Raw genomic sequence first — 26458 nt, 5'->3', positions numbered from 1 at the left:
CTTTCAAGAGAGAGAAAAGAAGTATCATAGAGAATAAATCAAACAATAAAAAGATAAAAAAATATGGTACCCTGCTACCAATCAAAGGAGAGGCTATTACTATTTCATTCACACAAGTTCCAATTGAAAACCGATTGGCAGAGAATGTAGCTTCCTTCTAATTCAAACCACAAGTAGGAATTTCATTGGGTTACCAGCACTTGAGTCTTGTGTCCTTTGAGAATCTCAATCCGCTGCCCGTAAACCTCCACCAGCACCCGCTGAACGTAGGAGACGGAGGGATTCCCACGGTGTTCGTTCTTGGCCTCCACGTTAAAGTAGGGCAGCCCCGTCTCATTGGAGCAGACCTTGGCCAGGGTATAGGTGCAGGTGCCCATGAAGTGGTGCGTCTTTTTGTCAAAGGTGTTGTAATGAGGGTCGTTGTGGATGCGGCAGACCCCGTACGTATGTTCATAGCAGTCTGGGACACCATTTTTGACTCCACAGTAATAATGCTCAGGGCAGGAATCAGGAAAGCAGCTGAGTTGGTCACCTTGACCGGGGCAGACGCATCTGGTGCTACAGGTGTCGTCGGTCCAATAGCCGGAGCCCACTGGGTAGTGCTTACCCTGGTGCCAGCACCCACACTGATGGCTGGGCACACAGGTACCATTGTAGAGGAAGAACCCAGAGTCACAGACGCAGGCTTCCGTGCATGGCAGATTGCATGTGCCCGGAGCATTTGGGTCCTTGCAGGTGGATGGACAGGCATTGGCGCAAGGCTCATAGTGGCTGTTGGGTTTGCAATGAATGGCTGCAGGAGGCAAGCATATGTCAATGAGCTCAGTGTCAAAGGCTCAATCACAAAAGACACACCACATCCCTCAATGGAGTTGGATGCGAGTCCCTCACTGGGGGATGGTTCCTTCCTAGATTGCATTCCATGCTCTCCAGGATCCCAGCCAGAGGATATTTGCTCTCTAGGATAAGCTGGAGTTGCAAACAGTATGAGAATGTGGAAATATATGTGACTCTCTCAATGGGAGTGATTTTCTTCAAAGAGACAGAGAAAACACCTGCCACTTTCAGCTGATTCCCAGATTTTCTCATTTACATAGATATTTCCCAATCCTCAAGGCCGAACAGAGGCATTGCTGCCACGACACTTACGGCAGAAGGTGGTGTTCCGCCAGGGGTCGATGGCAACTCCCAGGGACTGGCAGGCATCTGCGTAGGATTGCAAGCTCCTGCAGAGGGAGCCTGGATCTAAGTGCAGGGCGCACTGATCATAAAGGCAGCTCTCAAAATACCCCGTTGGATCCAAGATGCTATGACACTGTCTGAATGGTCCATTGACATCCATTAGGCGTCCACAGAAATCGCTGCTCTTGGCTGTGTCCTTCTCATCTTCTGTGCAGATAGGAGTGTGGCCTGAGGAACAACTGGAAAGAAAAGCCACAACTTGGTTCAGTACCCTACAATCTCCATCCTGGACAAACCCACCACTTGGTGATGTAAGCTACAAACCTGCTGAGGTTGGCCACCTGCCAGCTGTTGCCCAAACTTGTGGAGTCAGGCTCTAGTTCCCCATCGGGGTTGAGGAAATCATCAGAAGTATTCCCGTTGTAGTTTCCACACATGCCGCAGACCTCACCCTTGTACGTGCTAAGGAGGGACACTTCCACTTGGTGGTCTCCGTCAAACTTGACTCTCAGTCCAAAATCTGTAGAAACCACTGTGTAGAAGCCACTGGACAAGATCGTCACACCTGGTATTGGGATGGAGGGGACCACGACTGGCTTCCCATCGACCTAGAAGGATAATTCAGGCATTACTGTAGGGGACTCGGGAACAACAAGTGCTCTTTCGTACCCCAACATAGGAGTAAATGTGTCCTTCAGCAGCAGCAGCAGCTCCACGTACTGTAACTCTTCCTCCCTTTCCCAGGTTGATCCGGATGCCAAAGACATCAACATCCAAACTCTCAACATAGGAGACGTGCGTGTTGCCCCCTCGATGCTCATTGCTTGCTTCCACGTTGAAGTAGGGGAGCAGAGAGTTGTTCCGGTCACATAGTTGGGAGAGAGTATAGGTGCAGTTGCCCATGAAGTGGTGTGTCTGCTTGTCAAAAGTGTAATAATGAGGGTCACCCGACACCAGGCAGGACTCTGGAAAGAAGAAAGGGAGGTCAGACATGGGCCGGCGTGAGCTAGTTTGAAATTGAAATGAGCAGAGGATACACTGTTGAGAGGAGCAACAGAGTTTTTGGGTGCCTCCTTCAGTTTTAGCAGCTTGACATGGTCCAAGGAACTTCAACCTTGCCTTGTGCTTGACAACAGTTAATTTCCTGAACTTCTGTTCTTCCTAGCCACCAAGACTGCAAATCAAACCAAGAACCCATCGGAAGTGGGAAGTTTAATCTTTAGTCTATTAAAGACACTCACCTTGGGTGAGAACAATTGGTGTGTGTGTGGTTGTAGATATCGGAGTGGTTGATGTATCATCTGAAAAGAGAAATAACATTTATATTTTCAGTGTAAGGCAGGGAAGAACCCTTGGCTTCCTACTCCAACTCTGGCTCCTGAAACATGCCATTGCAACTGAGGGCGTACTCATTCTTCACACATCACAATTTGCATATATGTGATGAAGAGCATTACCTGTCAGCGTTGTTGTTTCAGGTGTCATGGTGGAACCTGGTCAAAAAAGAAAATGGCCCAGTCATCATCAACCTCCCTTGTCATTTATTGAAAGAAAACTCTAAACAACATCAAAGTGTGTGGACTTGCCAAGGCAGCAACCTGTAGTAAGGGACAACTCTTCCACCCCCACCCCTGTTCAGTTGTCTGAACATTGTCTTCCTCAAACACCCACATGACCTTCAGGGTATTTCCCGAGGACCGTTCCAGAGAACACCCGTAGTAGTGGTAGCCACCAGGCAGGAAAGAACACGTTGCTCCTGCCTGGTCTTCCCAAGAGGCTGTGCTTTACCTGAGACAGGTGGCTCTACAGGAGAAGGTGTTGGCTCTGGGGGAGAAAGGAAAGAAGCGAGATTAGGGTCAACCCTCTGATTGTCATCCATCCCCTCAGCCAAAGGAGAATGTGAAGTCTTAGCAAGGGAACAACAAGGGATGAGGAACATGTTGTCCACCATTAATGTCCACCTATTTTTCTCTTCACACTAGAGTTCAAGTGGCACCCAATGGGTTACATAATCATAACTTCCTGGGCTGGTAAAGACATCCTTGCAAGATGGAAAAGAAGGGACCTGACTCTTCATTGTCCAGGTCTCCTTGAAAGTTAGAGAAAAATGGAAGCTGAAGTGGACTAACTGGAAATTAGGAACCACGTGGCCTTCAAGATATATCCCATATGCCATCCCAGAGAAGAGCCATAGAGGTAGACAGCAGGCAGGAAAGAACATGTGACTTCCTGCCTGGTCTTCTCCTGAGGCCCACATTACCTGAAAAAGAAGAAGGTGTTGGCTCTTGTGGACAAAGGAAATAAGGTAGATTAGGATCAAACCCCCCAATTGTCATCCATCCTTTAGTAGAAGGGGAATATGTGTTCTTAGCAATGGAATAACAAGGGTTGGGGAACATCCATTGACTTCAAATCTCCACCTATTACGCCCATCACTGTGAAGCTGGTGCTTCCATGAATATCTTTCAAGGATTGTCATTAAAATAAATTCGAGGGGCAGAATTACCTGAGGTACTGGGCTCCGGGGGTGTAGGTGTTGGTTCTGGTAAACAAAAGAAAGAGTTTAAATTATGATCAATACTCCTGTTGTCGTTCACCACTTTAGCTGAGAGAGGGAACATAGGAGGAGGAAACCTTACACACCTACAGCTTGAAATCCTGAATGATTGTGAAACTCTGCTAAAAGAGGGGAAGGGCACTGCAGGAACATGACTGGGTGAAAGATCCGAGGGGACAGTTGGAGAATGGACCTACTTTGGTTCACATGAGATTCACACGAGGTGGCAGAATTCAGACTGACAGTGGAATCTACAGGGATGGTAATTATCCATGTCAAAAATGTGAATCTTCATTTTTATTTCCTCTGAGTTGTCTTTCACATACACGCAGAAACACTGACCCACAGTATACAAAATGGTGTAGGGGGTTGGACTTGATGACCTCCAAGGTCCCTTCCAACTATATTATTATTATTATTATTATTATTATTATTATTATTATTATTATTAATCAGAAGGGAAAGCCAAGCCTTTGTATTGCCGTTCCATGTGTGCAGTCAGGAGCACAGAATCACTGATTGTGATCCAGCACAATTCATTGCACAGAGGTGGCAGGAAACTGCTGCTGCTTAGGAGGGGCAGAGACTCAATCTGACAAAAAGTTTGATCTCTCCTGTCTTACAATTCCTCACAACATTCAAGGAGAACCTTGACAAAACCCTACAAAAGTGTCAAGCAGGAAGAAGCAACTGCTGGCCCTGGTTTGTTCCAACGAGAACATGGGAGAAAGGAAAGGAGTCTCCCAAACGCTGACCTGTGCCAGAAGTGCTGCCCGCTGGTGAGAAAGGGATCTAGGCACAGGTGAGGTGCCCTCACTGACATCTGATTGTTTGCCGCTATTGACACATTCAGGCTGGCTAGAAGATACTCAGGTCCCACCACAGCTCTACTCACCACAAACGGTATCCTTTTTCCAGTCCCCGAGGTCTGCCCCGTTCACTTCGCATGCGGCGGCATACGCTTCCAGACTTTTGCACAACTGTTCTTTGTCTCCCCCGGTAGCACATTGGTCATACACACAGCTTTCGAAGTACAGCTGAGGAGGGATGCTGCCATGGCACTCGGTAAAAGGCCCGTTTGAGGACAGAATTATTTTGCACAAATCTTCAAAAACTGCCTCTTTCAGAGGGTCACAGGGGGCTGGAACTACTGGTGAGCAGCTAGAGACAGAAAAAAAAGCTGACATTGAAGGATCTTTTATTTGGATGCAGAAAGAGAAATGTATGTGATATCTTTTGCCTCAGTTAGTCCATTCATTCTGGCGCTAGGAGGGCATAAGTGCTGAAGAATTTAATGAGGAATGACCTGTGTTCCCTCTAAACACTACATTTTGGGATTTCCTTCCTTCTGTAACGCATAGATAGGTTTCCTGTCAGTGTACAGGATACAGCACAGGGTGTTCAGCTGGTTGACTGATTCTGACTTCACAATCCAAATCCGAGAACACAATACGGAATATGTGGTGGACCCCTGAAAACTCCTTGTTCACAGCCACTTGCCTCCAAGCGTCATCTTCCACTCTCCAACTATTGCCAAATTTGTTGGCATCCGTCTCCAGCATCCCATCTGGCTGTTGGAAATCATCCAGCTGGCTGCCCGAGTAGGTGCCGCACAGCCCACAGAGGTGTCCCTTGTATCTCTCACTGACTTCGATAAAGAGCTGGTGATCCCCATCAAACTTCACCCGAAAGCCTATGTTGCTATCAACAACCACATACGGAAGCTGTTCTTCCACCTGAATGTTGGGCTGTAGCCTCAGAGGAAGATCAACTTTGGCTCCATTCACCTGCAAAAAGGGAAAAGGTGAGTCTGCATCTATTCATGGACAACTTTTCTGGGAGGACTGCTAAATATGCAGGGAGAACCCCAGAGATTTGTCTGGGTTGGCCACTTGCCCTTGCACAATTCCTCAGGGTGTTATACTCACGTAGACCTCTTTGTTCGTCCTCAGAGCCAAGTGGATGTTTCTCAGCGAGATGGCCACTGAGTTGAGAGCTGTCCAGTGTGGGCTGGAGCGATGTTCATTCCGAGTGGTCACAGAGAACTGCTCGGAGGAGTTGCTGCAGATTTGCACTGCAGTGTAATTGCACCCACCCTGGAAGTGGTAGAGTCGCCCATCGAAGGTGACATAGTGTGGGTCTCCATAGATGTGACAGGTGGCCTTGTCTGCAATGTAGCAGCCCAGGATGCCATTCTGCACTTTACAGACTTGGTCTTTTTTGCAACTGTCTGAGGTGCAGGACAAGGTGCCATTTTCTGCACAGCGGCATCGGCCGACGCAATCCGGTTTCCAGAACGTCTCTCCTTTCTGTTGGAGAGAAGACAAAAAAAAAAGGTGAGGACCCAGCACTGCTGTGCAAATTACTCCAGACTCTGTTATTGCCCTAGAGGTTCTATGGGAACAAACCTCATAATATTGATCTCCATCGACACAGCCGCAATCCTCCTGTGGCACACACTGTGCTCCGCTGAAGACAAAACCTTCATCGCATTCGCATCCCTCCACGCAAGGCTTGGTGCAGTTCCATGGAGCGAGTGGATTGGAACACGTGGCGGGACAGGAAGTGGCGCACACGTTGTAATGGCTATGATCGTCACAAGGGATTTCTAGAAAAGAAAGTAGGAACCATACAGAAAGTGAGGAATGCTTCCGAAGGACACACTCAATGTGAGGTTAATTGCTCATTTTTTAGAGTATTATCAGTGGATACTCACTGCAGGAAGTGGCATTCCTCCAGTCGGGAAGCAGCAAGCCAACTCTTTGGCAGGCATCAGCGTACGCCTCCAAAGCACTACACAAGGCCTCATGGGACCCATTCAGTTCACACAGATCAAAGATGCAACTCTGGAAGAAGCTGTTGGGGTTGATTGCAGAATGGCAAGCTGCCAAGGGTCCCTGGCTGCTGGTAAGTTGTCCGCAGTACGCCTCTGACTCATAGAGATTTTTCAGGTCTGAGGGACAAGGTTCTGGTTCTTGTGGGCCTTTACAGTTGGGTGGGTCGTACTCTGCATTAGGAACCTGCCAGCTGTTTCCCAGCTCGTTGGAATTCTTGGCTTGCTCTCCATTGGGCATCATGTTGTCATCCTGCCAGCGGTTGTTGAAGTTCCCACACATGCCACAGGTCTTGTTGAAGAAGTTAGTGGGGACCCTGATTTCCACCGAGTGATCTGTGTCGTAAGAGACAATCAGCCCGAAATCCGTTTCTAGGGTCACATAGCGTCCATTGATGTCCACTCTCAGGGTGTTCTTTAGCTTGCGCACAGAAAGCCTTGTAAGCACTTTGTTCACCTAGGAGGAGTCAGACACAAATTGTAATTATATTTCCCAAGAAATGAACCGTCTTAGGATTATCAGGATGGGCTCCCCATTATTAAGTTCCCCTATAGAAGCACTGACTCTGACTATCCTTTAGGAGAGAGCAAACAAGTATCATAGAGAATAAATCAAACAATGAAAAGATAAAAAAAATATGGTACCCTGCTACCAATCAAAGGAGAGGCTATTACTATTTCATTCACACAAGTTCCAATCGAAAACCGATTGGCAGAGAATGTAGCTTCCTTCTAATTCAAACCACAAGTAGGAATTTCATTGGGTTACCAGCACTTGATTCTTGTGTCCTTTGAGAATCTCAATCCGCTGCCCGTAAACCTCCACCAGCACCCGCTGAACGTAGGAGACGGAGGGATTCCCACGGTGTTCGTTCTTGGCCTCCACGTTAAAGTAGGGCAGCCCCGTCTCATTGGAGCAGACCTTGGCCAGGGTATAGGTGCAGGTGCCCATGAAGTGGTGCGTCTTTTTGTCAAAGGTGTTGTAATGAGGGTCGTTGTGGATGCGGCAGACCCCGTACGTATGTTCATAGCAGTCTGGGACACCATTTTTGACTCCACAGTAATAATGCTCAGGGCAGGAATCAGGAAAGCAGCTGAGTTGGTCACCTTGACCGGGGCAGACGCATCTGGTGCTACAGGTGTCGTCGGTCCAATAGCCGGAGCCCACTGGGTAGTGCTTACCCTGGTGCCAGCACCCACACTGATGGCTGGGCACACAGGTACCATTGTAGAGGAAGAACCCAGAGTCACAGACGCAGGCTTCCGTGCATGGCAGATTGCATGTGCCCGGAGCATTTGGGTCCTTGCAGGTGGATGGACAGGCATTGGCGCAAGGCTCATAGTGGCTGTTGGGTTTGCAATGAATGGCTGCAGGAGGCAAGCATATGTCAATGAGCTCAATGTCAAAGGCTCGATCACAAAAGACACACCACATTGCTCAATGGAGTTGGATGCGAGTCCCTCACTGGGGGATGGTTCCTTCCTAGATTGCATTCCCTGCTCTCCAAGATCCCAACCAGAGAATATTTGCTCTCTAGGATAAGCTGGAGTTGCAAACAGTATGATAATGTAGAAATATATATGACTCTCCCAATGGGAGTGATTTTCTTCAAAGAGACAGAGAAAACACCCTGCCACTTTCAGCCGATTCCCAGATTTTCCCATTTACATAGATGTTTCTCAATCCTCAAGGGTGACCAGAGGCATTGCTGCCACAACACTTACGGCAGAAGGTGGTGTTCCGCCAGGGATCGATGGCAACTCCCAGGGACTGGCAGGCATCTGCGTAGGATTGCAAGCTCCTGCAGAGGGAGCCTGGATCTAAGTGCAGGGCGCACTGATCATAAAGGCAGCTCTCAAAATACCCCGTTGGATCCAAGACGCTATGACACTGTCTGAATGGTCCATTGACATCCATTAGGCGTCCACAGAAATTGCTGCTCTTGGCTGTGTCCTTCTCATCCTCTGTGCAGACAGGAGTGTGGCCTGAGGAACAACTGGAAAGAAAAGCCACAACTTGGTTCAGTACCCTACAATCTCCATCCTGGACAAACCCACCACTTGGCAATTTAAGCTACAAACCTGCTGAGGTTGGCCACCTGCCAGCTGTTGCCCAAGCTTGTGGAGTCAGGCTCTAGTTCCCCATCGGGGTTGAGGAAATCATCAGAAGTATTCCCGTTGTAGTTTCCGCACATGCCGCAGACCTCACCCTTGTACGTGTTAAGGAGGGACACTTCCACTTGGTGGTCTCCGTCAAACTTGACTCTCAGTCCAAAATCTGTAGAAACCACTGTGTAGAAGCCACTGGGCAAGATCTTCACACCTCGTATTGGAATGGAGGGGACCATAACTGGCTCCCTATCGACCTAGAAGGAGATTCAGTCATTAATGTAGGGGACTCAGGAACAACAAGTGCTCTTTCGTACCCCAACATAGGAGCAAATGTGTCCTTCAGCAGCAGCAGCAGCTCCACGTACCGTAACTCTTCCTCCCTTTCCCAGGTTGATCCGGATGCCAAAGACATCAACATCCACACTCTCAACATAGGAGACGTGCGTGTTGCCCCCTCGATGCTCATTGCTTGCTTCCACGTTGAAGTAGGGGAGCAGAGAGTTGTTCCGGTCACACAGTTGGGAGAGAGTATAGGTGCAGTTGCCCATGAAGTGGTGAGTCTGCTTGTCAAAAGTGTAATAATGAGGGTCACCGGACACCAGGCAGGACTCTGGAAAGAAGAAAGGGAGGTCAGACATGGGCCGGCGTGAGCTAGTTTGAAATTGAAATGAGCAGAGGATACACTTTTGAGAGGAGCAACAGTTTTTGGGTGCTTCCTTCAGTTTTAGCAGCTTGACATGGTCCAAGGAACTTCAACCTTGCCTTGTTCTTGACAACAGTTAATTTCCTGAACTTCTGCTCTTCCTAGCCACCAAGACTGCAAATCAAACCAAGAACCCATCGGAAGTGGGAAGTTTAATCTTTAGTCTATTAAAGACACTCACCTTGGGTGAGAACAATTGGTGTGTGTGTGGTTGTAGATATCGGAGTGGTTGATGTATCATCTGAAAAGAGAAATAACATTTATATTTTCTGTGTAAGGCAGGGAAGAACCCTTGGCTTCCTACTCCAACTCTGGCTCCTGAAACATGCCATTGCAACTGAGGGGGTACTCACTCTTCACACATCACAATTTGCATATATGTGATGAAGAGCATTACCTGTCAGCGTTGTTGTTTCAGGTGTCATGGTGGAACCTGGTCAAAAAAGAGAATGGCCCAGTCATCATCAACCTCCCTTGTCATTTATTGAAAGACAATTCTAAACAACATCAAAGTGTGTGGACTTGCCAAGGCAGCAACCTGTAGTAAGGGACAACTCTTCCACCCCCACCCCTGTTCAGTTGTCTGAACATTGTCTTCCTCAAACACCCACATGACCTTCAGGGTATTTCCTGAGGACCGTTCCAGAGAACACCCGTAGTACTGGTAGCTACCAGGCAGGAAAGAACACGTTGCTCCTGCCTGGTCTTCCCAAGAGGCTGTGCTTTACCTGAGACAGGTGGCTCTACAGGAGAAGGTGTTGACTCTGGTGGAGAAAGGAAAGAAGCAAGATTAGGGTCAACCCTCCGATTGTCATCCATCCCCTCAGCCAAAGGAGAATGTGAAGTCTTAGCAAGGGAACAACAAGGGATGAGGAACATGTTGTCCACCATTAATGTCCACCTATTTTTCTCTTCACACTAGAGTTCAAGTGGCACCCAATGGGTTACATAGTCATAACTTCCTGGGCTGGTAAAGACATCCTTGCAAGATGGAAAAGAAGGGACCTGACTCTTCATTGTCCGGGTCTTCTTGAAAGTTAGTGAAAAATGGAAGCTGAAGTGGACTGACTGGAAATTAGGAACCTCATGGCCTTCAAGATATATCCCACATGCCATCCCAGAGAACAGCCATAGAGGTAGATAGCAGGCAGGAAGGACCATGGGGCTTCCCACCTGGTCTTCTCCTGAGACCCACATTACCTGAGACAGGTGGCTCTACAGGAGAAGGTGTTGGCTCTGGTGGACAAAGGAAAGAAATGAGATTAGGATCAACCCTCCAATTGTCAATCCCTTAGCAGAAAGAGAATTTGTGCTCTTAGCAAAGCAGCAACATAGATTTAGGAACACCTCATCCACCACAACATGCCCCTACTTGGTGCATTCTTTTAAAAGATTGGTCTCCTGAGGACATTCATTTTCTGAAGAAACCACATGACCTTCAGGGTATTTGGGAAGTGGCATCCTGAAGGACAGCCATAGGAGTAGAAACCAGGCAGGAAAGAACATATTGCTTCCTGTATAGTGTTTTCACTCTGGAATCATGCAGTTGGTGGAACCATGGTTATCCTTGAAGCATTGAATTCAAGAGAAGTTTGAGGGCCAGCATTACCTGAGTTGGTTGGCTCTACAGGAGAAGGTGTTGGCTCTGGTGGATAAAGAAAAGGAGAGAGGTTACGATCAACCCTCCAATTATCATTCATCCTCTTAGCCAAAGGAAAATTGTTTTCTTACCAAATCAGCCACATGGATTGAGGAACACCTTATCCACCCCAAAATGCAAAAGTTCATCTCCTGAGGACATTGTCTTCCTCAAGGAATAACAAGTCCTTCAGGGTACTTGGCAAGTGCCATCCAGAGTAAAGCTATTTGCGGTAGACACAAGGACGGAGAGAACATGTTGCCTCCTGCTCAGTGATTTCCTCCTGGAAACCTGCAAAGAACATGGCTATCCTTATAGCACTGACACCAAGAAAAGTTTGTGGGATGTTGTTACATGAGGCGTGGCCCTATTGACATTCATCTCATCAGGCAAAGGAGAAAGCAAAGGAGCAACAAGGGCTGAGGAAGATCTTGCCCACCATTAATGTCCACCTATTTTGCTGTTCACGCTAGTGTTCAAGTGGCACCCAATGGGTTACAGAATTGTAACATTGGATTGGAAAAGAGATCTTTTGTCCTACTTTACGAGACGAACAAGAAAGAACCTGACACTCCTTGGATATTAGTGAAAAATGGAAGCTGAAGTGGACCGACAAAAAATTCGTCTCCTGGGGATATTGTCTTCCTCAAGGAACCACGTGGTCCTCGAGATATATCCCACACGCCATCCCAGAGGACAGCCATAGGGGTAGATACTAGGCAGAAAGGAACATTTGGCTTCCTGCCTGGTCTTCTCCTTAGTGCCAGCATTACCTGAGTCAGTCGGCTCTACAGGAGAAGGGGTTGATTCTGTGGACAAAGGAAAGAAGCCAAGTAAGGATCAACCCTTGAATTGTCATTCATCCCCACAGCAGAGGGAAAGGGAGAAATGGGACAATGTGGATTGAGGAACACGTTATCCACCTCTAGTATCCACCTATTTGGAGCACCGCTAGAAAAAAGTGTCTTTCTGAAAGAACCACATGACCTTCAGGGTATTTCCCAAGGAACATTCCAAACAATAGCCATAGAGGAAGACACCAGGCAGGAAAGAACATGGGGCTTCCCACCTGCTCTTCTACTGAGGCCCACATTACCTGGGACAGTTGGTTCTATGGGAGAAGGTGTTGGTTCTGTTGGGAAAGAAAAGAAGCCAAGTAAGGATCAGCCATCCAACAGAAGGGACCTGACTCTTCATTGTCCAGGTCTCCTTGAAAGTTAGTGAAAAATGGAAGCTGAAGTGGACTGACTGGAAATTAGGAACCACGTGGCCTTCAAGATATATCCCACATGCCATCCCAGAGAACAGCCATAGAGGTAGACACCAGGCAGGAAAGAACATGGGGCTTCCCACCTGGTCTTCTCCTGAGGCCCACATTACCTGGGACAGTTGGTTCTATGGGAGAAGGTGTTGGTTCTGTTGGGAAAGAAAAGAAGCCAAGTAAGGATCAGCCATCCAACAGAAGGGACCTGACTCTTCATTGTCCAGGTCTCCTTGAAAGTTAGTGAAAAATGGAAGCTGAAGTGGACTGACTGGAAATTAGGAACCACGTGGCCTTCAAGATATATCCCACATGCCATCCCAGAGAACAGCCATAGAGGTAGACACCAGGCAGGAAAGAACATGGGGCTTCCCACCTGGTCTTCTCCTGAGGCCCACATTACCTGGGACAGGTGGTTCTATGGGAGAAGGTGTTGGTTCTGTTGGGAAAGAAAAGAAGCCAAGTAAGGATCAGCCATCCAACAGAAGGGACCTGACTCTTCATTGTCCAGGTCTCCTTGAAAGTTAGTGAAAAATGGAAGCTGAAGTGGACTGACTGGAAATTAGGAACCACGTGGCCTTCAAGATATATCCCACATGCCATCCCAGAGAACAGCCATAGAGGTAGACACCAGGCAGGAAAGAACATGGGTCTTCCCACCTGGTCTTCTCCTGAGGCCCACATTACCTGAGACAGGTGGCTCTACAGGAGAAGGTGTTGGCTCTGGTGGACAAAGAAAGAAGCAAGATTAGAATCAACCCTCCAATTGTCAATCCCTTAGCAGAAGGAGAATTTGTGCTCTTAGCAAAGCAGCAACATAGATTGAGGAACACCTCATCCACCACAACATGCCCCTACTTGGTGCATCCTTTTAAAAGGTTGGTCTCCTTAGGACTTTCACTTTCTGAAGAAACCACATGACCTTCAGGGTATTTGGGAAGTGGCATCCTGAAGGACAGCCATAGTAGACATTAGCCCATAGGGGTATATACTAGGTAGAAAGGAACATGTGGCTTCTGCCTGGTCTTCTCCTCAGTGCCAGCATTACCTGAGTCAGTCGGCTCTACGGGAGAAGGTGATCGTTCTTTTGGAGAAAGAAAAGAAGCCAAGTTAGGATCAACCCTCCAATTGCTATTCATCCCCACAGCAGAGGGAAATGAGTGTACTTAGACATGGAGCAACATGAATTGAGGACCACCTTATCCACCCCCTAATATCCACTTATTTGGAGACCCACTAGAAAAAAATGGTCCCCTAGGACATTGTGCTTCCCGAAAGAACCACATGACCTTCAGGGTATTTCCCAAGAACTGTTCCAAAGAACAGCCGTAGGGGTAGACACCGGGCAGGAAAGAACATGGTGCTTCTGTCCAGTCTTCTCCTGATAGGCTGTGTTACCTGAGACAGTTGACTCCTCAGAAGAAGGTGTTGGTTCTGTTGGAGACAGAAAAGAAGCCAACTTAGGATTAACCCACCAATTGTCTTCATCCATTAGTAGAAAGAGAGTGTGTGTTCTTAACAAGGTAGTAACATGGATTAAGGAAACACTCTTTTGACCTGTAATCTCCATCTATTTTGTCCGTCACTGGGAAATTGGGTGGTTTCAGGAATGTCCTTCAAACATTGTCATTAAAATACATTTGAGGGGCAGAATTACCTGGGGTACTGGGCTCCACAGGTGTAGGTGTAGGTTTTGGTTCTGGTGAACAAAAGAAACAGTTCAAGTTATGAGCAACACTTTTATTGACATTCTCCACTTTAGCTGGGGAAGGGCGCATTGGTTGAGGAAACCTTAGGCACTACCCAGCTTGAATTCCTGAACTGATTCTGAAGCTCTGTCAAAGGTGGGGGGGGGACACTGCAGGAATGTCATTGGGTGAAAGATTTGAGGGGACAATTGGAGAATGGATCTGCTCTGGTTTTGAGGAGATTCACATAAGGTGGGAGAGTTCAGACAGACAGTGGAGTCTACAGGGATGGTAGTTATCCATGTAAAAAACATGAATGTTCATTTTTTTATTTCCTCTGAACTGTGTTTTGCACACACAAAGGAACACCGACCTCCAGTATAGGAAATGGGAAGGGAAAGCCAAGCATTTATATTACAATTCCATGTGTGCAGCCAGTAGCACAACATCACTGATCTGTGATCATCAAGCACAATTCATTGCACAGAGGTAGAAGGACAATTGCTGCTTCTAAGAGGGGGAGAAACTCAATCTGACAAAATGTTTGGACTCTCCTGTCTTACAATTCCTCACAACATTCAAGGAGTACCTTGACAAAAACTAGGAAATTGCCATAGAAGATACCAGAAAGGTGCAATTGCTCCCCTTACTGTGTTCCAAACAAGACACAGGAGAGATGAAGGTGTGGGAGGTGCTGCATGCTAGTGAGAAGGGGAACTAAAGAGGTGTTTTCACTGAGATCTGATTGCTTGTCCTGTTAACACTGGTTGGAATGCACCCAACTCCCACCACAGCTCTACTCACCACAAACGGTATCCTTTTTCCAGTCCCCGAGGTCTGCCCCGTTCACTTCACATGCGGCGGCATACGCTTCCAGACTGTTGCACAACTGCTCTTTGTCTCCCCCGGTAGCACACTGGTCATACACACAGCTTTCAAAGTACAGCTGAGGAGGGATGCTGCCATGGCACTCGGTAAAAGGCCCGTTTGAGGACAGAATTACTTCGCACAAATCTTCAAAAACTGCCTCTTGCACAGGGTCACAGGGGGTTGGAACTACTGGTGAACAACTAGGGATAGAAAAAAGCTGACAGTGAAGCATCTTTTATTTGGATGCAGAAAAAAAAATGTGTGTGATAGCTTTTGCCTCAGTTAGCCCACTCATTCTAGTGCTAGGAGGGTGCAAGTACTGAAGAATTTAATGAAGAACGACCTGTGTTCCATCCAAACATTACATTTTGGGATTTCCTTCCTTCTGTCATGCACAGATGAGTTTCCTGTCAGTGTAAGGATACTGCACAGGGTATCCAGCTAGCTGTCTAATTCTGACTTCACAATCCAAATCCAAGAACACAATACGGAATATGTGCTGGACCCCGGAAAACACCTTGTTCACAGTCACTTGCCTCCAAGCGTCATCTTCCACTCTCCAGCTGTTGCCAAATTTGTTGGCATCGGTCTCCAGCATCCCATCTGGCTGTTGGAAATCATCCAGCTGGCTGCCCGAGTAGGTGCCGCACAGCCCACAGAGGTGTCCCTTGTATCTCTCACTGACTTCGATAAAGAGCTGGTGATCCCCATCAAACTTCACCCGAAAGCCTATGTTGCTATCAACAACCACATACGGAAGCTGTTCTTCCACCTGAATGTTGGGCTGTAGCCTCAGAGGAAGATCAACTTTGGCTCCATTCACCTGCAAAAAGGGAAAAGGTGAGTCTGCATCTATTCATGGACAACTTTTCTGGGAGGACTGCTAAATATGCAGGGAGAACCCCAGAGATTTGTCTGGGTTGGCCACTTGCCCTTGCACAATTCCTCAGGGTGTTATACTCACGTAGACCTCTTTGTTCTTCCTCAGAGCCACGTGGATGTTTCTCAGCGAGATGGCCACTGAGTTGAGAGCTGTCCAGTGTGGGCTGGAGCGATGTTCATTCCGAGTGGTCACAGAGAACTGCTCGGAGGAGTTGCTGCAGATTTGCACTGCAGTGTAATTGCACCCACCCTGGAAGTGGTAGAGTCGCCCATCGAAGGTGACATAGTGTGGGTCTCCATAGATGTGACAGGTGGCCTTGTCTGCAATGTAGCAGCCCAGGATGCCATTCTGCACTTTACAGACTTGGTCTTTTTTGCAACTGTCTGAGGTGCAGGACAAGGTGCCATTTTCTGCACAGCGGCATCGGCCGACGCAATCCGGTTTCCAGAACGTCTCTCCTTTCTGTTGGAGAGAAGACAAAAAAAAAAGGTGAGGACCCAGCACTGCTGTGCAAATTACTCCAGACTCTGTTATTGCCCTAGAGGTTCTATGGGAACAAACCTCATAATATTGATCTCCATCGACACAGCCGCAATCCTCCTGTGGCACACACTGTGCTCCGCTGAAGACAAAACCTTCATCGCATTCGCATCCCTCCACGCAAGGCTTGGTGCAGTTCCACGGAGCGAGAGGATTGGAACACGTGGCGGGACAGGAAGTGGCGCACACGTTGTAATGGCTATGATCGTCACAAGGGATTTCTAGAAAAGAAAGTAGGAACCATACAGAAAGTGAGGAATGCTTCCCAAGGACACACTCAATGTGAGGTTAATTGTTCATCTTTTAGAGTATTATCAGTGGATACTCACTGCAGGAAGTGGCATTTCTCCAGTCGGGAAGCAGCAAGCCAACTCTTTGGCAGGCATCAGCGTACGCCTCCAAAGCACTACACAAGGCCTCATGGGACCCATTCAGTTCACACAGATCAAAGATGCAACTCTGGAAGAAGCTGTTGGGGTTGATTGCAGAATGGCAAGCTGCCAAGGGTCCCTGGCTGCTGGTAAGTTGTCCGCAGTACGCCTCTGACTCATAGAGATTTTTCAGGTCTGAGGGACAAGTTTCTGGTTCTGGTGGGCCTTTACAGTTGGGTGGGTCGTACTCTGCATTAGGAACCTGCCAGCTGTTTCCTAGCTCGTTGGAATTCTTGGCTTGCTCTCCATTGGGCATCATGTTGTCATCCTGCCAGCGGTTGTTGAAGTTCCCACACATGCCACAGGTCTTGTTGAAGAAGTTAGTGGGGACCCTGATTTCCACCGAGTGATCTGTGTCGTAAGAGACAATCAGCCCGAAATCCGTTTCTAGGGTCACATAGCGTCCATTGATGTCCACTCTCAGGGCGTTGTTTAGCTTGCGCACAGAAAGCCTTGTAAGCACTTTGTTCACCTAGGAGGATTCAGACACAAATTGTAATTATATTTCCCAAGAAATGAACCGTCTCAGAATTATCAGGATGGGCTCCCCATTATTAAGTTCCCCTATAGAAGCACTGACTCTGACTATAATTTCAAGCGAGAGAAAAGAAGTATCATAGAGAATAAATCAAACAATGAAAAGATAAAAAAAATATGGTACCCTGCTACCAATCAAAGGAGAGGCTATTACTATTTCATTCACACAAGTTCCAATCGAAAACCGATTGGCAGAGAATGTAGCTTCCTTCTAATTCAAACCACAAGTAGGAATTTCATTGGGTTACCAGCACTTGATTCTTGTGTCCTTTGAGAATCTCAATCCGCTGCCCGTAAACCTCCACCAGCACCCGCTGAACGTAGGAGACGGAGGGATTCCCACGGTGTTCGTTCTTGGCCTCCACATTAAAGTAGGGCAGCCCCGTCTCATTGGAGCAGACCTTGGCCAGGGTGTAAGTGCAGGTGCCCATGAAGTGGTGCGTCTTTTTGTCAAAGGTGTTGTAATGAGGGTCGTTGTGGATGCGGCAGACCCCATATGTATGTTTGTAGCAGTTTGGGACGCCATTTTCGACTCCACAGTAATAATGGTGAGGGCAGAAATCAGGAAAGCAGCTGAGTTGGCCACCTTGACTGGGGCAGATGCATCTGGTGCTGCAGGTGTCATCGGTCCAATAGCTGGAGCCCACTGGGTAGTGCTTACCCTGGTGCCAGCACCCACACTGATGGCTGGGCACACAGGTACCATTGTAGAGGAAGAACCCGGAGTCACAGACGCAGGCTTCTGTGCATGGCAGATTGCATGTGCCCGGAGCATTTGGGTCCTTGCAGCTGGATGGACAGGCATTGGCGCAAGGCTCATAGTGGCTGTTGGGTTTGCAATGAATGGCTGCAGGAGGCAAGGGGATTTACATTAGTTCAGTGCCGAAGGCTGAGTCACATAGGGCACATCACATTCCTCAGTCTTTAGGATTCCAGCCAGGTATTTAAGATAGGGGTCTCCAGGACTGTGGCCTACTCGAAATTATGCTGTGTGGCTGGTGGGCCAGGAAGCACACCTAGCTTGACTTGCATGACTGGTGGGTCCATGACCATGCATACGTGTGCGCAGTTCAACTTACACAGTTTGAGCTACGCGTACATGTGCTGGTTTGCTGGCCCACCGCTTGCACAAGATTAGCTGCTCACGCTTATTGGAAAAGCAGCTCATTTGCTCAAGGGGCCCGATTCCCCTCCCCCCCACCCAAGACATGCCATCCAGGTACAAAGGTTTGGAATGGCTGATTTAGGATAGTTGCCTCCCAGGAAAAGCTGGAGTTGTAGACAGTGTGTCTCTAAGAGAGAATGTAGTAGTATATGTGTCTCTGTGAAAGTGACTGATTTTCTTCAAAGAGACAGAGAAAACACCTGCCACTTTCAGCTGATTCCCAGATTTTCCCATTTACATAGATATTTCCCAATCCTCAAGGCCGACCAGAGGCATTGCTGCCACGACACTTACGGCAGAAGGTGATGTTCCGCCAGGGGTCAATGGCAACTCCCAGGGACTGGCAGGCATCTGCGTAGGATTGCAAGCTCCTGCAGAGGGAGCCTGGATCTAAGTGCAGGGCGCACTGATCATAAAGGCAGCTCTCAAAATACCCCGTTGGATCCAAGACGCTATGACACTGTCTGAATGGTCCATTGACATCCATTAGGCGTCCACAGAAATCGCTGCTCTTGGCTGTGTCCTTCTCATCCTCTGTGCAGATAGGAGTGTGGCCTGAGGAACAACTGGAAAGAAAAGCCACAACTTGGTTCAGTACCCTACAATTTCCATCCTGGACAAACCCACCACTTGGCAATTTAAACTACAAACCTGCTGAGGTTGGCCACCTGCCAGCTGTTGCCCAAGCTTGTGGAGTCAGGCTCTTGTTCCCCATCAGGGTTGAGGAAATCGTCAGAAGGATCCCCGTTGTAGTTTCCGCACATGCCGCAGACCTCACCCTCGTACGTGCTAAGGAGGGACACTTCCACTTGGTGGTCTCCATCAAACTTGACTCTCAATCCAAAATCTGTAGAAACCACTGTGTAGAAGCCACTGGGCAAGATCTTCACACCTCGTATTGGAATGGAGGGGACCACAACTGGCTCCCCATCGACCTAGAAGGAGATTCAGGCATTAATGTAGGGGACGCGGGAACAACAAGTGCTCTTTCGTACCCCAACATAGGAGCAAATGTGTCCTTCAGCAGCAGCAGCAGCTCCACGTACCGTAACTCTTCCTCCCTTTCCCAGGTTGATCCGGATGCCAAAGACATCAACATCCACACTCTCAACATAGGAGACGTGCGTGTTGCCCCCTCGATGCTCATTGCTTGCTTCCACGTTGAAGTAGGGAAGCAGAGAGTTGTTCGGGTTACAAAGTTGGGAGAGAGTATAGGTGCAGTTGCCCATGAAGTGGTGCGTCTGCTTGTCAAAAGTGTAATAATGAGGGTCACCCGACACCAGGCAGGACTCTGAAAAGAAGAAAGGGAGGTCAGACATGGGCCGGCGTGAGCTAGTTTGAAATTGAAATGAGCAGAGGATACACTTTTGAGAGGAGCAACAGAGTTTTTGGGTGCCTCCTTCAGTTTTATCTGCTTGACATGGTCCAAGGAACTTAAGTTTGCCTTGTACTTGACAACAATCCCTTCTCGCCCCAGTAGTATTGTAAGGCATAGCAGAATCCTGTGGCACATTGTTATCGGGTCTCGAGCACCATTTAACCAACTTTAAAGAATTTTGGAGTACCAGAGAAAGAGGTCACAGGAAGACAAGCTCTATCAGCTCTGGAATAAATACTCAGCTCATTAAAATCCCGCTTTTCTTCCCAGACATCAGGACTGTACGCCAAGCCAAAGACCCATCAGAAGAGGGGAAGTAGTCAAAATATCTGCTTCAACCTTAAAGGCACTTACCTTGGGTAGGAGGGGGTGGTCTCAGTGTGGGTGTAGATTCAGGGGGGATTGATGGCCATGCTGAAAAGGGAAATGGCATTTGTGTTTTCCTCGAAGATTGAGAAATGTGAAGGTTCATTAAAACACCACCAAGTCTCTCTGACCGATCTTGAATCCCACTTGGATTTGTGATCCAGATATTGGTTTGGTTAGGGGGCAAAGAGTAGAAGGAACCAATCTGGGTCGGTCAGTGGGACCAGAGGTCTTGTCTTCTGACCTTTTGGACTCTTGCTGGAGCCCAACTTCAGGGAACTTCTCTCTAGCAGATTGTGTGCTGTTCTGTGTGGTATTTCTAGTGCCCGTTGTAAGTGGCTTTGTAGATATTGATTGGGTTGCATTGATGGCTGGCTTTTAAGTCATTAGCTGTTGTTTGGTTGTGCTGCCCAGCCCTCCCCTTCTTAATACTTGATAGGCAGGTGGCAAATCAGTACTCCTGTTGATGGACGAGGGGCCTGTTTCCAAGGCTTCAATTACTTCCCTGGCTGTTTTTGTGCCTGCTCGTCCAACAATCTTAGTACTGGGTAGTGTCTCCTCATTCTCAAATACCACACACAGAACATCTCATACTCTGCTAGAGAGAAGTTCCCTCAAGATGGGCTCTGGCATGAGTCAAAAATTCTGAAGACAGAACCTCTCTGGTCCCAGTGACAGACCGAGACAGGATCCTGCAACATTATCCTGGGACAGGGACATTCATCTTAATTTGTGATAGGAACCATCTGTATTACGTGACCCAGCCTCTGAAACCATCCTTATGCTAATCCAGGTAGGATTTAAACCCTTGGAATAGGTTGCTAAGGATTTAGGTCCCTCCTTATTCACACTGGGGAAAACCCTGAATCATGGAACATGCCCAGAAATGTTTCTGTGATGTTATTCTTATTCAGTGCCTGGTGCCACTTCTGAGAAAGGCATAAACTGTGAAGTCTTACGCGGGCAATAACCGTCCTGTACAGAAATGTCATCCACGGCCATATCGCTGCGGAAGTCATCTCCCCGCATTCCTTCCAGCAGTATCTAGGAAGAGAAGGACATCTCCAGTCTTTTTCAAGTAGGGACAGTATGCCAGGATATCAGCCCGATGTTTGGTTATAAAGCTGCCACCCTTGGCCTTACCTTTACTCTGCCGTTGTGAACCACACTGAATTGTGCTGACTGCCAAATGTTGCCCTTGTTCCCTGTTTCAGACCAGACCAGCAAAGGTGATGCATCATCCAAGATGACATAAAAGCGCAGCGCCATCGTTTGGGCTACGCCATACATGTGATACCAGAAGCGAAAGCACAGGGGACCCCGAAGGTCACACGTGGAGCTGATCAAGTGTGCCACATCCCCAGGGTTGGCATCACTTCCATCCAGGTAAATGAAGTAACCCCCTAAAGAAAGAGACAGAGGTCAAACAACAGAGTTTCTCAGAGATGTGGAGAGACAATTCAGTCTGGTCCAAGCTGCTTGGGGTCTCTTGATGTTCCCCACAGTCTAGGACACAGAGCAGCTATCCTAGTCTGATGCCATGAACCATCAAAGACACAACCTAGCCTTCCATAGACCATGGCAAATGCTGCAGCCATTCTCTAACACAGGGGTCCCCAACCCCCATCCTCAACCCACTATCAGGTTGTTTTGAACCAGGCCGCACGAATGGCAGGCTGAAGGATGTGTGCGCATGCACAGCTCAACTTACACAAATGGTGGGATGGTACACATTCGTATGCAACTTGGGTGAGTGGCAGGCTGGCCCGCCATTCACACAGCCTGGTTCCCCTCTCCCTCCCCCCTTGCTGGGCCACCAAGCTGTAAAGGTTGGGGACCACTGCTCTTGTAAGTCTGTTGTCCTTGGCCTCTAGGTCCTACATCTACATTTTATCAGAAGGACTCCTTCATGGAAAGTGGCCCAGATGGGAGTGTAATTGTGGGACAATCCAAGAGCAGAGAGACGGCAACTGTTAAATATTCAGTTCTGCATATTTCAATCCTTATCTCGGAAGGCAGGAAAGGGAAGGCAGGCAGAAAACTGATGGACATGTCCAGGCAGAAGCTCAATAACCTTCATCTCCCAGCTCTTTGCACACCACCATCAGAGTTCTTCATTGATGAGGGACAGAAAATGCAACTCTGGTTGCCATTTTATTATTTTGGAATGTTTTAAAGAGAAACATTGTTGTATTTCTTGATTATGTTCCCATCTGGGGTCTTTTGCCCTTGTTTTCTTCTTGTGCACCACATACAGTCAGTGGACTGAGTTGGGTGCCACATAAGGAATAAAATAATTGTCCTCTCTTGGAGGTTCAAGAGTTGGGATTCCTACACTGAGCAGGTATTGAATTCCATCTGGCAAAGGGCTCTTTCCCGCTGTAGGATTCTACCGAAGAAGGACAAGAGGGAGGTTTTGTTCTTCTGGGAAGTTGGGAAGAACCGTTGTATCCCAGCCTCACCGCCAGTGGTGTGGTCAAAGAAGGGTCCTGTGTTCGGCGAGGGTGTTGGGCCTTTGTGTCGTCTCCAGTCAAAGCTGTCGGTGGATGATTGGCTCCAGGAACAGAAGTCCTTCTCAAAAGAGCAGGAGAAACCACAAGGGGGACCTAGGAACACAATAGAAAGGAGACCAGGGTGTGTCCTTGGAAGGAAGGTCTGGAAATCCTGAAAGGGCTGTGATTCCCTGCCAGCCCTGGAGGCAGCTGGCGACTCAGAGAGTTTTGCAGACTGAGAGTGAGAGAAACTCAAGCTGGCAAAATGAGGGGGCTGTTTTGGGCAGCCCTCATTGGCCAGAACTCTCCAGAACTGCACAAGCAACGTTTCCACAAAGACAAAATACACGTGGGATGATGCGATAAAGTAATTGGCTCCGTGGACTTTCAGCTAAGGAAATTGGTCCCACGGCATTTCGCTCTCCCTAGTAAACATGAATCAGTGGCAAGGTCTCAACAAGAAAGTCATTGTGTGAAAATGGGAGAAGACAATTGGTGAAGGGATCTGCTCTGGCTTTGAGCAGACTCGCCTGGGTTGGGAGGTTTCAGACCAACAGTGGAATGGTAGCTATCTATCTTAAAAAGAGAATTGTCATGAAAGATTTCCTATCAGTTGTATTCTACAAACATGCAGAAATGTGGACAGACGGTACAGGAAATGGGAAGAGAAACCACAAGTTTTGTATTGTGTTTCCATCGGTCCATTCAGGAACCCATAATCCTGATCTGTGATTGTCCAGTACAATTCATTGCACAGACGTGGAAGGACAATGCTGCCTGTTAGAAGGGGAGGAAACCAAATCTGATAAAATGTTTGACCTCTCCAGTCTTACAATTCCACACGATATGCAAAGAGGACCTTGACAAAGACTAGGGAACGGACAAGTAAAACACCATGAAGGAGCAACTGCTGGCTCTGCTTTGTTCCAAGCAGAACGTGGGAGAAAGGAAAGGACTCTCCCAAATGCTCACCTGTGCCGGAGGTGCTGCCCGCTGGTGAGAAAGGGATCTAGGCACAGGTGAAGTGCCCTCACTGACATCTGATTGTTTGCCCCTATTGACACATTCAGGCTGGCTAGAAGATACTCAGGTCCCACCACAGCTCTACTCACCACAAACGGTATCCTTTTTCCAGTCCCCGAGGTCTGCCCCGTTCACTTCGCATGCGGCGGCATACGCTTCCAGACTGTTGCACAACTGCTCTTTGTCTCCCCCGGTAGCACACAGGTCATACACACAGCTTTCAAAGTACAGCTGAGGAGGGATGCTGCCATGGCACTCGGTGAAAGGCCCGTTTGAGGACAGAATTACTTCGCACAAATCTTCAAAAACTGCCTCTTGCACAGGGTCACAGGGGGTTGGAACTACTGGTGAGCAGCTAGAGACAGAAAAAAAAGCTGACAGTGAAGCATCTTTTATTTGGATGCAGAAAGAGAAATGTGTGTGATAGCTTTTGCCTCAGTTAGCCCACTCATTCTAGCGCTAGGAGGGTGCAAGTACTGAAGAATTTAATGAGGAATGACCTGTGTTCCTTTAAACACTACATTTTGGGCTTTCCTTCCTTCTGTCATGCACAGATGAGTTTCCTGTCAGTGTAAGGATACTGCACAGGGTATCCAGCTGGCTGTCTAATTCTGACTTCACAATCCAAATCCAAGAACACAATACGGAATATGTGGTGGACCCCGGAAAACTCCTTGTTCACAGTCACTTGCCTCCAAGCGTCATCTTCCACTCTCCAGCTGTTGCCAAATTTGTTGGCATCGGTCTCCAGCATCCCATCTGGCTGTTGGAAATCATCCAGCTGGCTGCCCGAGTAGGTGCCGCACAGCCCACAGAGGTGTCCCTTGTATCTCTCACTGACTTCGATAAAGAGCTGGTGATCCCCATCAAACTTCACCCGAAAGCCGAGGGGGCTGTCAACAACCACATAGGGAAACTGTTCCTCCACCTGAATGTCGGGCTGTAGCCTCAGAGGAAGATCAACCTTGGCTCCATTCACCTGCAGAAGGAAAAAAGGTCAGCCTAGGGATTGTCCTGCAGTTGGATTTCTGGCCTTCCTGGGCTGCCACCTGTCCCATGTCTGGTTTCACTAAATTAGCACCATCCTCATACTTTAGCAACATAGCACCATCCATATGACTTTGGACAACATTTTTGGGGGGACTGCCAAATATGCAGGGAGAACCCCAGAGATTCGTCCGGGTTGATCACTTGCCCTTGCACAATTCCTCAGGGTGTTATACTCACGTAGACCTCTTTGTTCTTCCTCAGAGCCAAGTGGATGTTTCTCAGTGAGATGGCCACTGAGTTGAGAGCCGTCCAGTGCGGGCTAGAGCGATGTTCATTCCGAGTGGTCACAGAGAACTGCTCGGAGGAGTTGCTGCAGATTTGCACTGCAGTGTAATTGCACCCACCCTGGAAGTGGTAGAGTCGCCCATCGAAAGTGACATAGTGTGGGTCTCCATAGATGTGACAGATGGCCTTGTCTGCAATGTGGCAGCCCAGGATGCCATTCTGCACTTTACAGACTTGGTCTTTTCTGCATCTGTCTGAGGTGCACAACAAGGTGCCATTTTCTGCACAGCGGCATCGGCCGACGCAATCCGGTTGCCAGAACGTCTCTCCTTTCTGTTGGAGAGAAGACAAAAAAAAAAGGTGAGGACCCAGCACTGCTGTGCAAATTACTCCAGACTCTGTTATTGCCCCAGAGGTTCTATGGGAACAAACCTCATAATATTGATCTCCATCGACACAGCCGCAATCCTCCCGTGGCACACACTGTGCTCCGCTGAAGACAAAACCTTCATCGCATTCGCATCCCTCCACGCAAGGCTTGGTGCAGTTCCATGGAGCGAGTGGATTGGAACACGTGGCGGGACAGGAAGTGGCGCACACGTTGTAATGGCTATGATCGTCACAAGGGATTTCTAGAAAAGAAAGTAGGAACCATACAGAAAGTGAGGAATGCCTCCCAAGGACACACTCAATGTGAGGTTAATTGCTCATCTTTTAGAGTATTATCAGTGGATACTCACTGCAGGAAGTGGCATTCCTCCAGTCGAGAAGCAGCAAGCCAACTCTTTGGCAGGCATCAGCGTACGCCTCCAAAGCACTACACAAGGCCTCATGGGACCCATTCAGTTCACACAGATCAAAGATGCAACTCTGGAAGAAGCTGTTGGGGTTGATTGCAGAATGGCAAGCTGCCAAGGGTCCCTGACTACTGGTAAGTTGTCCGCAGTACGCCTCTGACTTATAGAGATTTTTCAGGTCTGAGGGACAAGGTTCTGGTTCTTGTGGGCCTTTACAGTTGGGTGGGTCGTACTCTGCATTAGGAACCTGCCAGCTGTTTCCCAGCTCGTTGGAATTCTTGGCTTGCTCTCCATTGGGCATCATGTTGTCATCCTGCCAGCGGTTGTTGAAGTTCCCACACATGCCACAGGTCTTGTTGAAGAAGTTAGTGGGGACCCTGATTTCCACCGAGTGATCTGTGTCGTAAGAGACAATCAGCCCGAAATCCGTTTCTAGGGTCACATAGCGTCCATTGATGTCCACTCTCAGGGTGTTCTTTAGCTTGCGCACAGAAAGCCTTGTAAGCACTTTGTTCACCTAGGAGGATTCAGACACAAATTGTAATTATATTTCCCAAGAAATGAACCGTCTTAGGATTATCAGGATGGGCTCCCCATTATTAAGTTCCCCTATAGAAGCACTGACTCTGACTATACTTTCAAGCGAGAGAAAAGAAGTATCATAGAGAATAAATCAAACAATGAAAAGATAAAAAAAATATGGTACCCTGCTACCAATCAAAGGAG

At 48.1% G+C, this 26458-nt stretch overlaps 1 protein-coding gene across 10 annotated transcripts in view; it reads right to left on the bottom strand.

Moving 5' to 3' along the window:
• The window catches only part of LOC120307151 (IgGFc-binding protein-like), an 82117-nt gene that overhangs the window by 35091 nt on the left and 20568 nt on the right, over nucleotides 1-26458 (bottom strand). For 3 of the 10 annotated variants that reach the window (XM_039341496.1, XM_039341497.1, XM_039341501.1), the window contains exons 11-57: nucleotides 25676-26249; nucleotides 25368-25567; nucleotides 24888-25268; nucleotides 24353-24639; nucleotides 23750-24015; nucleotides 22608-22751; nucleotides 21289-21548; nucleotides 21105-21189; nucleotides 20134-20193; nucleotides 19448-19692; nucleotides 19053-19336; nucleotides 18696-18967; nucleotides 17485-18083; nucleotides 16598-17171; nucleotides 16290-16489; nucleotides 15810-16190; nucleotides 15382-15668; nucleotides 14780-15045; nucleotides 13945-13986; nucleotides 13686-13721; nucleotides 13336-13371; nucleotides 12975-13010; nucleotides 12407-12442; nucleotides 12123-12158; nucleotides 11800-11835; nucleotides 10997-11032; nucleotides 10588-10623; nucleotides 10116-10151; nucleotides 9785-9820; nucleotides 9569-9628; nucleotides 9050-9294; nucleotides 8655-8938; nucleotides 8298-8569; nucleotides 7342-7940; nucleotides 6456-7029; nucleotides 6148-6347; nucleotides 5668-6048; nucleotides 5240-5526; nucleotides 4635-4900; nucleotides 3689-3724; nucleotides 2971-3006; nucleotides 2640-2675; nucleotides 2424-2483; nucleotides 1903-2147; nucleotides 1507-1790; nucleotides 1150-1421; nucleotides 195-793 (exon numbers count right to left, since the gene is read on the bottom strand). In XM_039341496.1, the coding sequence (XP_039197430.1) occupies nucleotides 195-793; nucleotides 1150-1421; nucleotides 1507-1790; nucleotides 1903-2147; nucleotides 2424-2483; nucleotides 2640-2675; nucleotides 2971-3006; nucleotides 3689-3724; nucleotides 4635-4900; nucleotides 5240-5526; nucleotides 5668-6048; nucleotides 6148-6347; nucleotides 6456-7029; nucleotides 7342-7940; nucleotides 8298-8569; nucleotides 8655-8938; nucleotides 9050-9294; nucleotides 9569-9628; nucleotides 9785-9820; nucleotides 10116-10151; nucleotides 10588-10623; nucleotides 10997-11032; nucleotides 11800-11835; nucleotides 12123-12158; nucleotides 12407-12442; nucleotides 12975-13010; nucleotides 13336-13371; nucleotides 13686-13721; nucleotides 13945-13986; nucleotides 14780-15045; nucleotides 15382-15668; nucleotides 15810-16190; nucleotides 16290-16489; nucleotides 16598-17171; nucleotides 17485-18083; nucleotides 18696-18967; nucleotides 19053-19336; nucleotides 19448-19692; nucleotides 20134-20193; nucleotides 21105-21189; nucleotides 21289-21548; nucleotides 22608-22751; nucleotides 23750-24015; nucleotides 24353-24639; nucleotides 24888-25268; nucleotides 25368-25567; nucleotides 25676-26249 (10503 nt within the window). The remainder of the gene's footprint in view (nucleotides 1-194; nucleotides 794-1149; nucleotides 1422-1506; nucleotides 1791-1902; nucleotides 2148-2423; nucleotides 2484-2639; nucleotides 2676-2970; nucleotides 3007-3688; nucleotides 3725-4634; nucleotides 4901-5239; nucleotides 5527-5667; nucleotides 6049-6147; nucleotides 6348-6455; nucleotides 7030-7341; nucleotides 7941-8297; nucleotides 8570-8654; nucleotides 8939-9049; nucleotides 9295-9568; nucleotides 9629-9784; nucleotides 9821-10115; nucleotides 10152-10587; nucleotides 10624-10996; nucleotides 11033-11799; nucleotides 11836-12122; nucleotides 12159-12406; nucleotides 12443-12974; nucleotides 13011-13335; nucleotides 13372-13685; nucleotides 13722-13944; nucleotides 13987-14779; nucleotides 15046-15381; nucleotides 15669-15809; nucleotides 16191-16289; nucleotides 16490-16597; nucleotides 17172-17484; nucleotides 18084-18695; nucleotides 18968-19052; nucleotides 19337-19447; nucleotides 19693-20133; nucleotides 20194-21104; nucleotides 21190-21288; nucleotides 21549-22607; nucleotides 22752-23749; nucleotides 24016-24352; nucleotides 24640-24887; nucleotides 25269-25367; nucleotides 25568-25675; nucleotides 26250-26458) is intronic. The other 7 variants (XM_039341498.1, XM_039341502.1, XM_039341500.1 and 4 more) reach the window with 7 other exon arrangements.

Source organism: Crotalus tigris, unplaced genomic scaffold (genome assembly GCF_016545835.1).
Source record: "Crotalus tigris isolate CLP2741 ecotype Arizona unplaced genomic scaffold, ASM1654583v1 scf7180000017765.3138416, whole genome shotgun sequence".
In the NCBI taxonomy this organism is placed as follows: Eukaryota; Metazoa; Chordata; class Lepidosauria; order Squamata; family Viperidae; genus Crotalus; species Crotalus tigris.
Note: the sequence above shows the minus strand (reverse complement) of the source record. Positions and strands in the feature narration are given on the sequence as shown.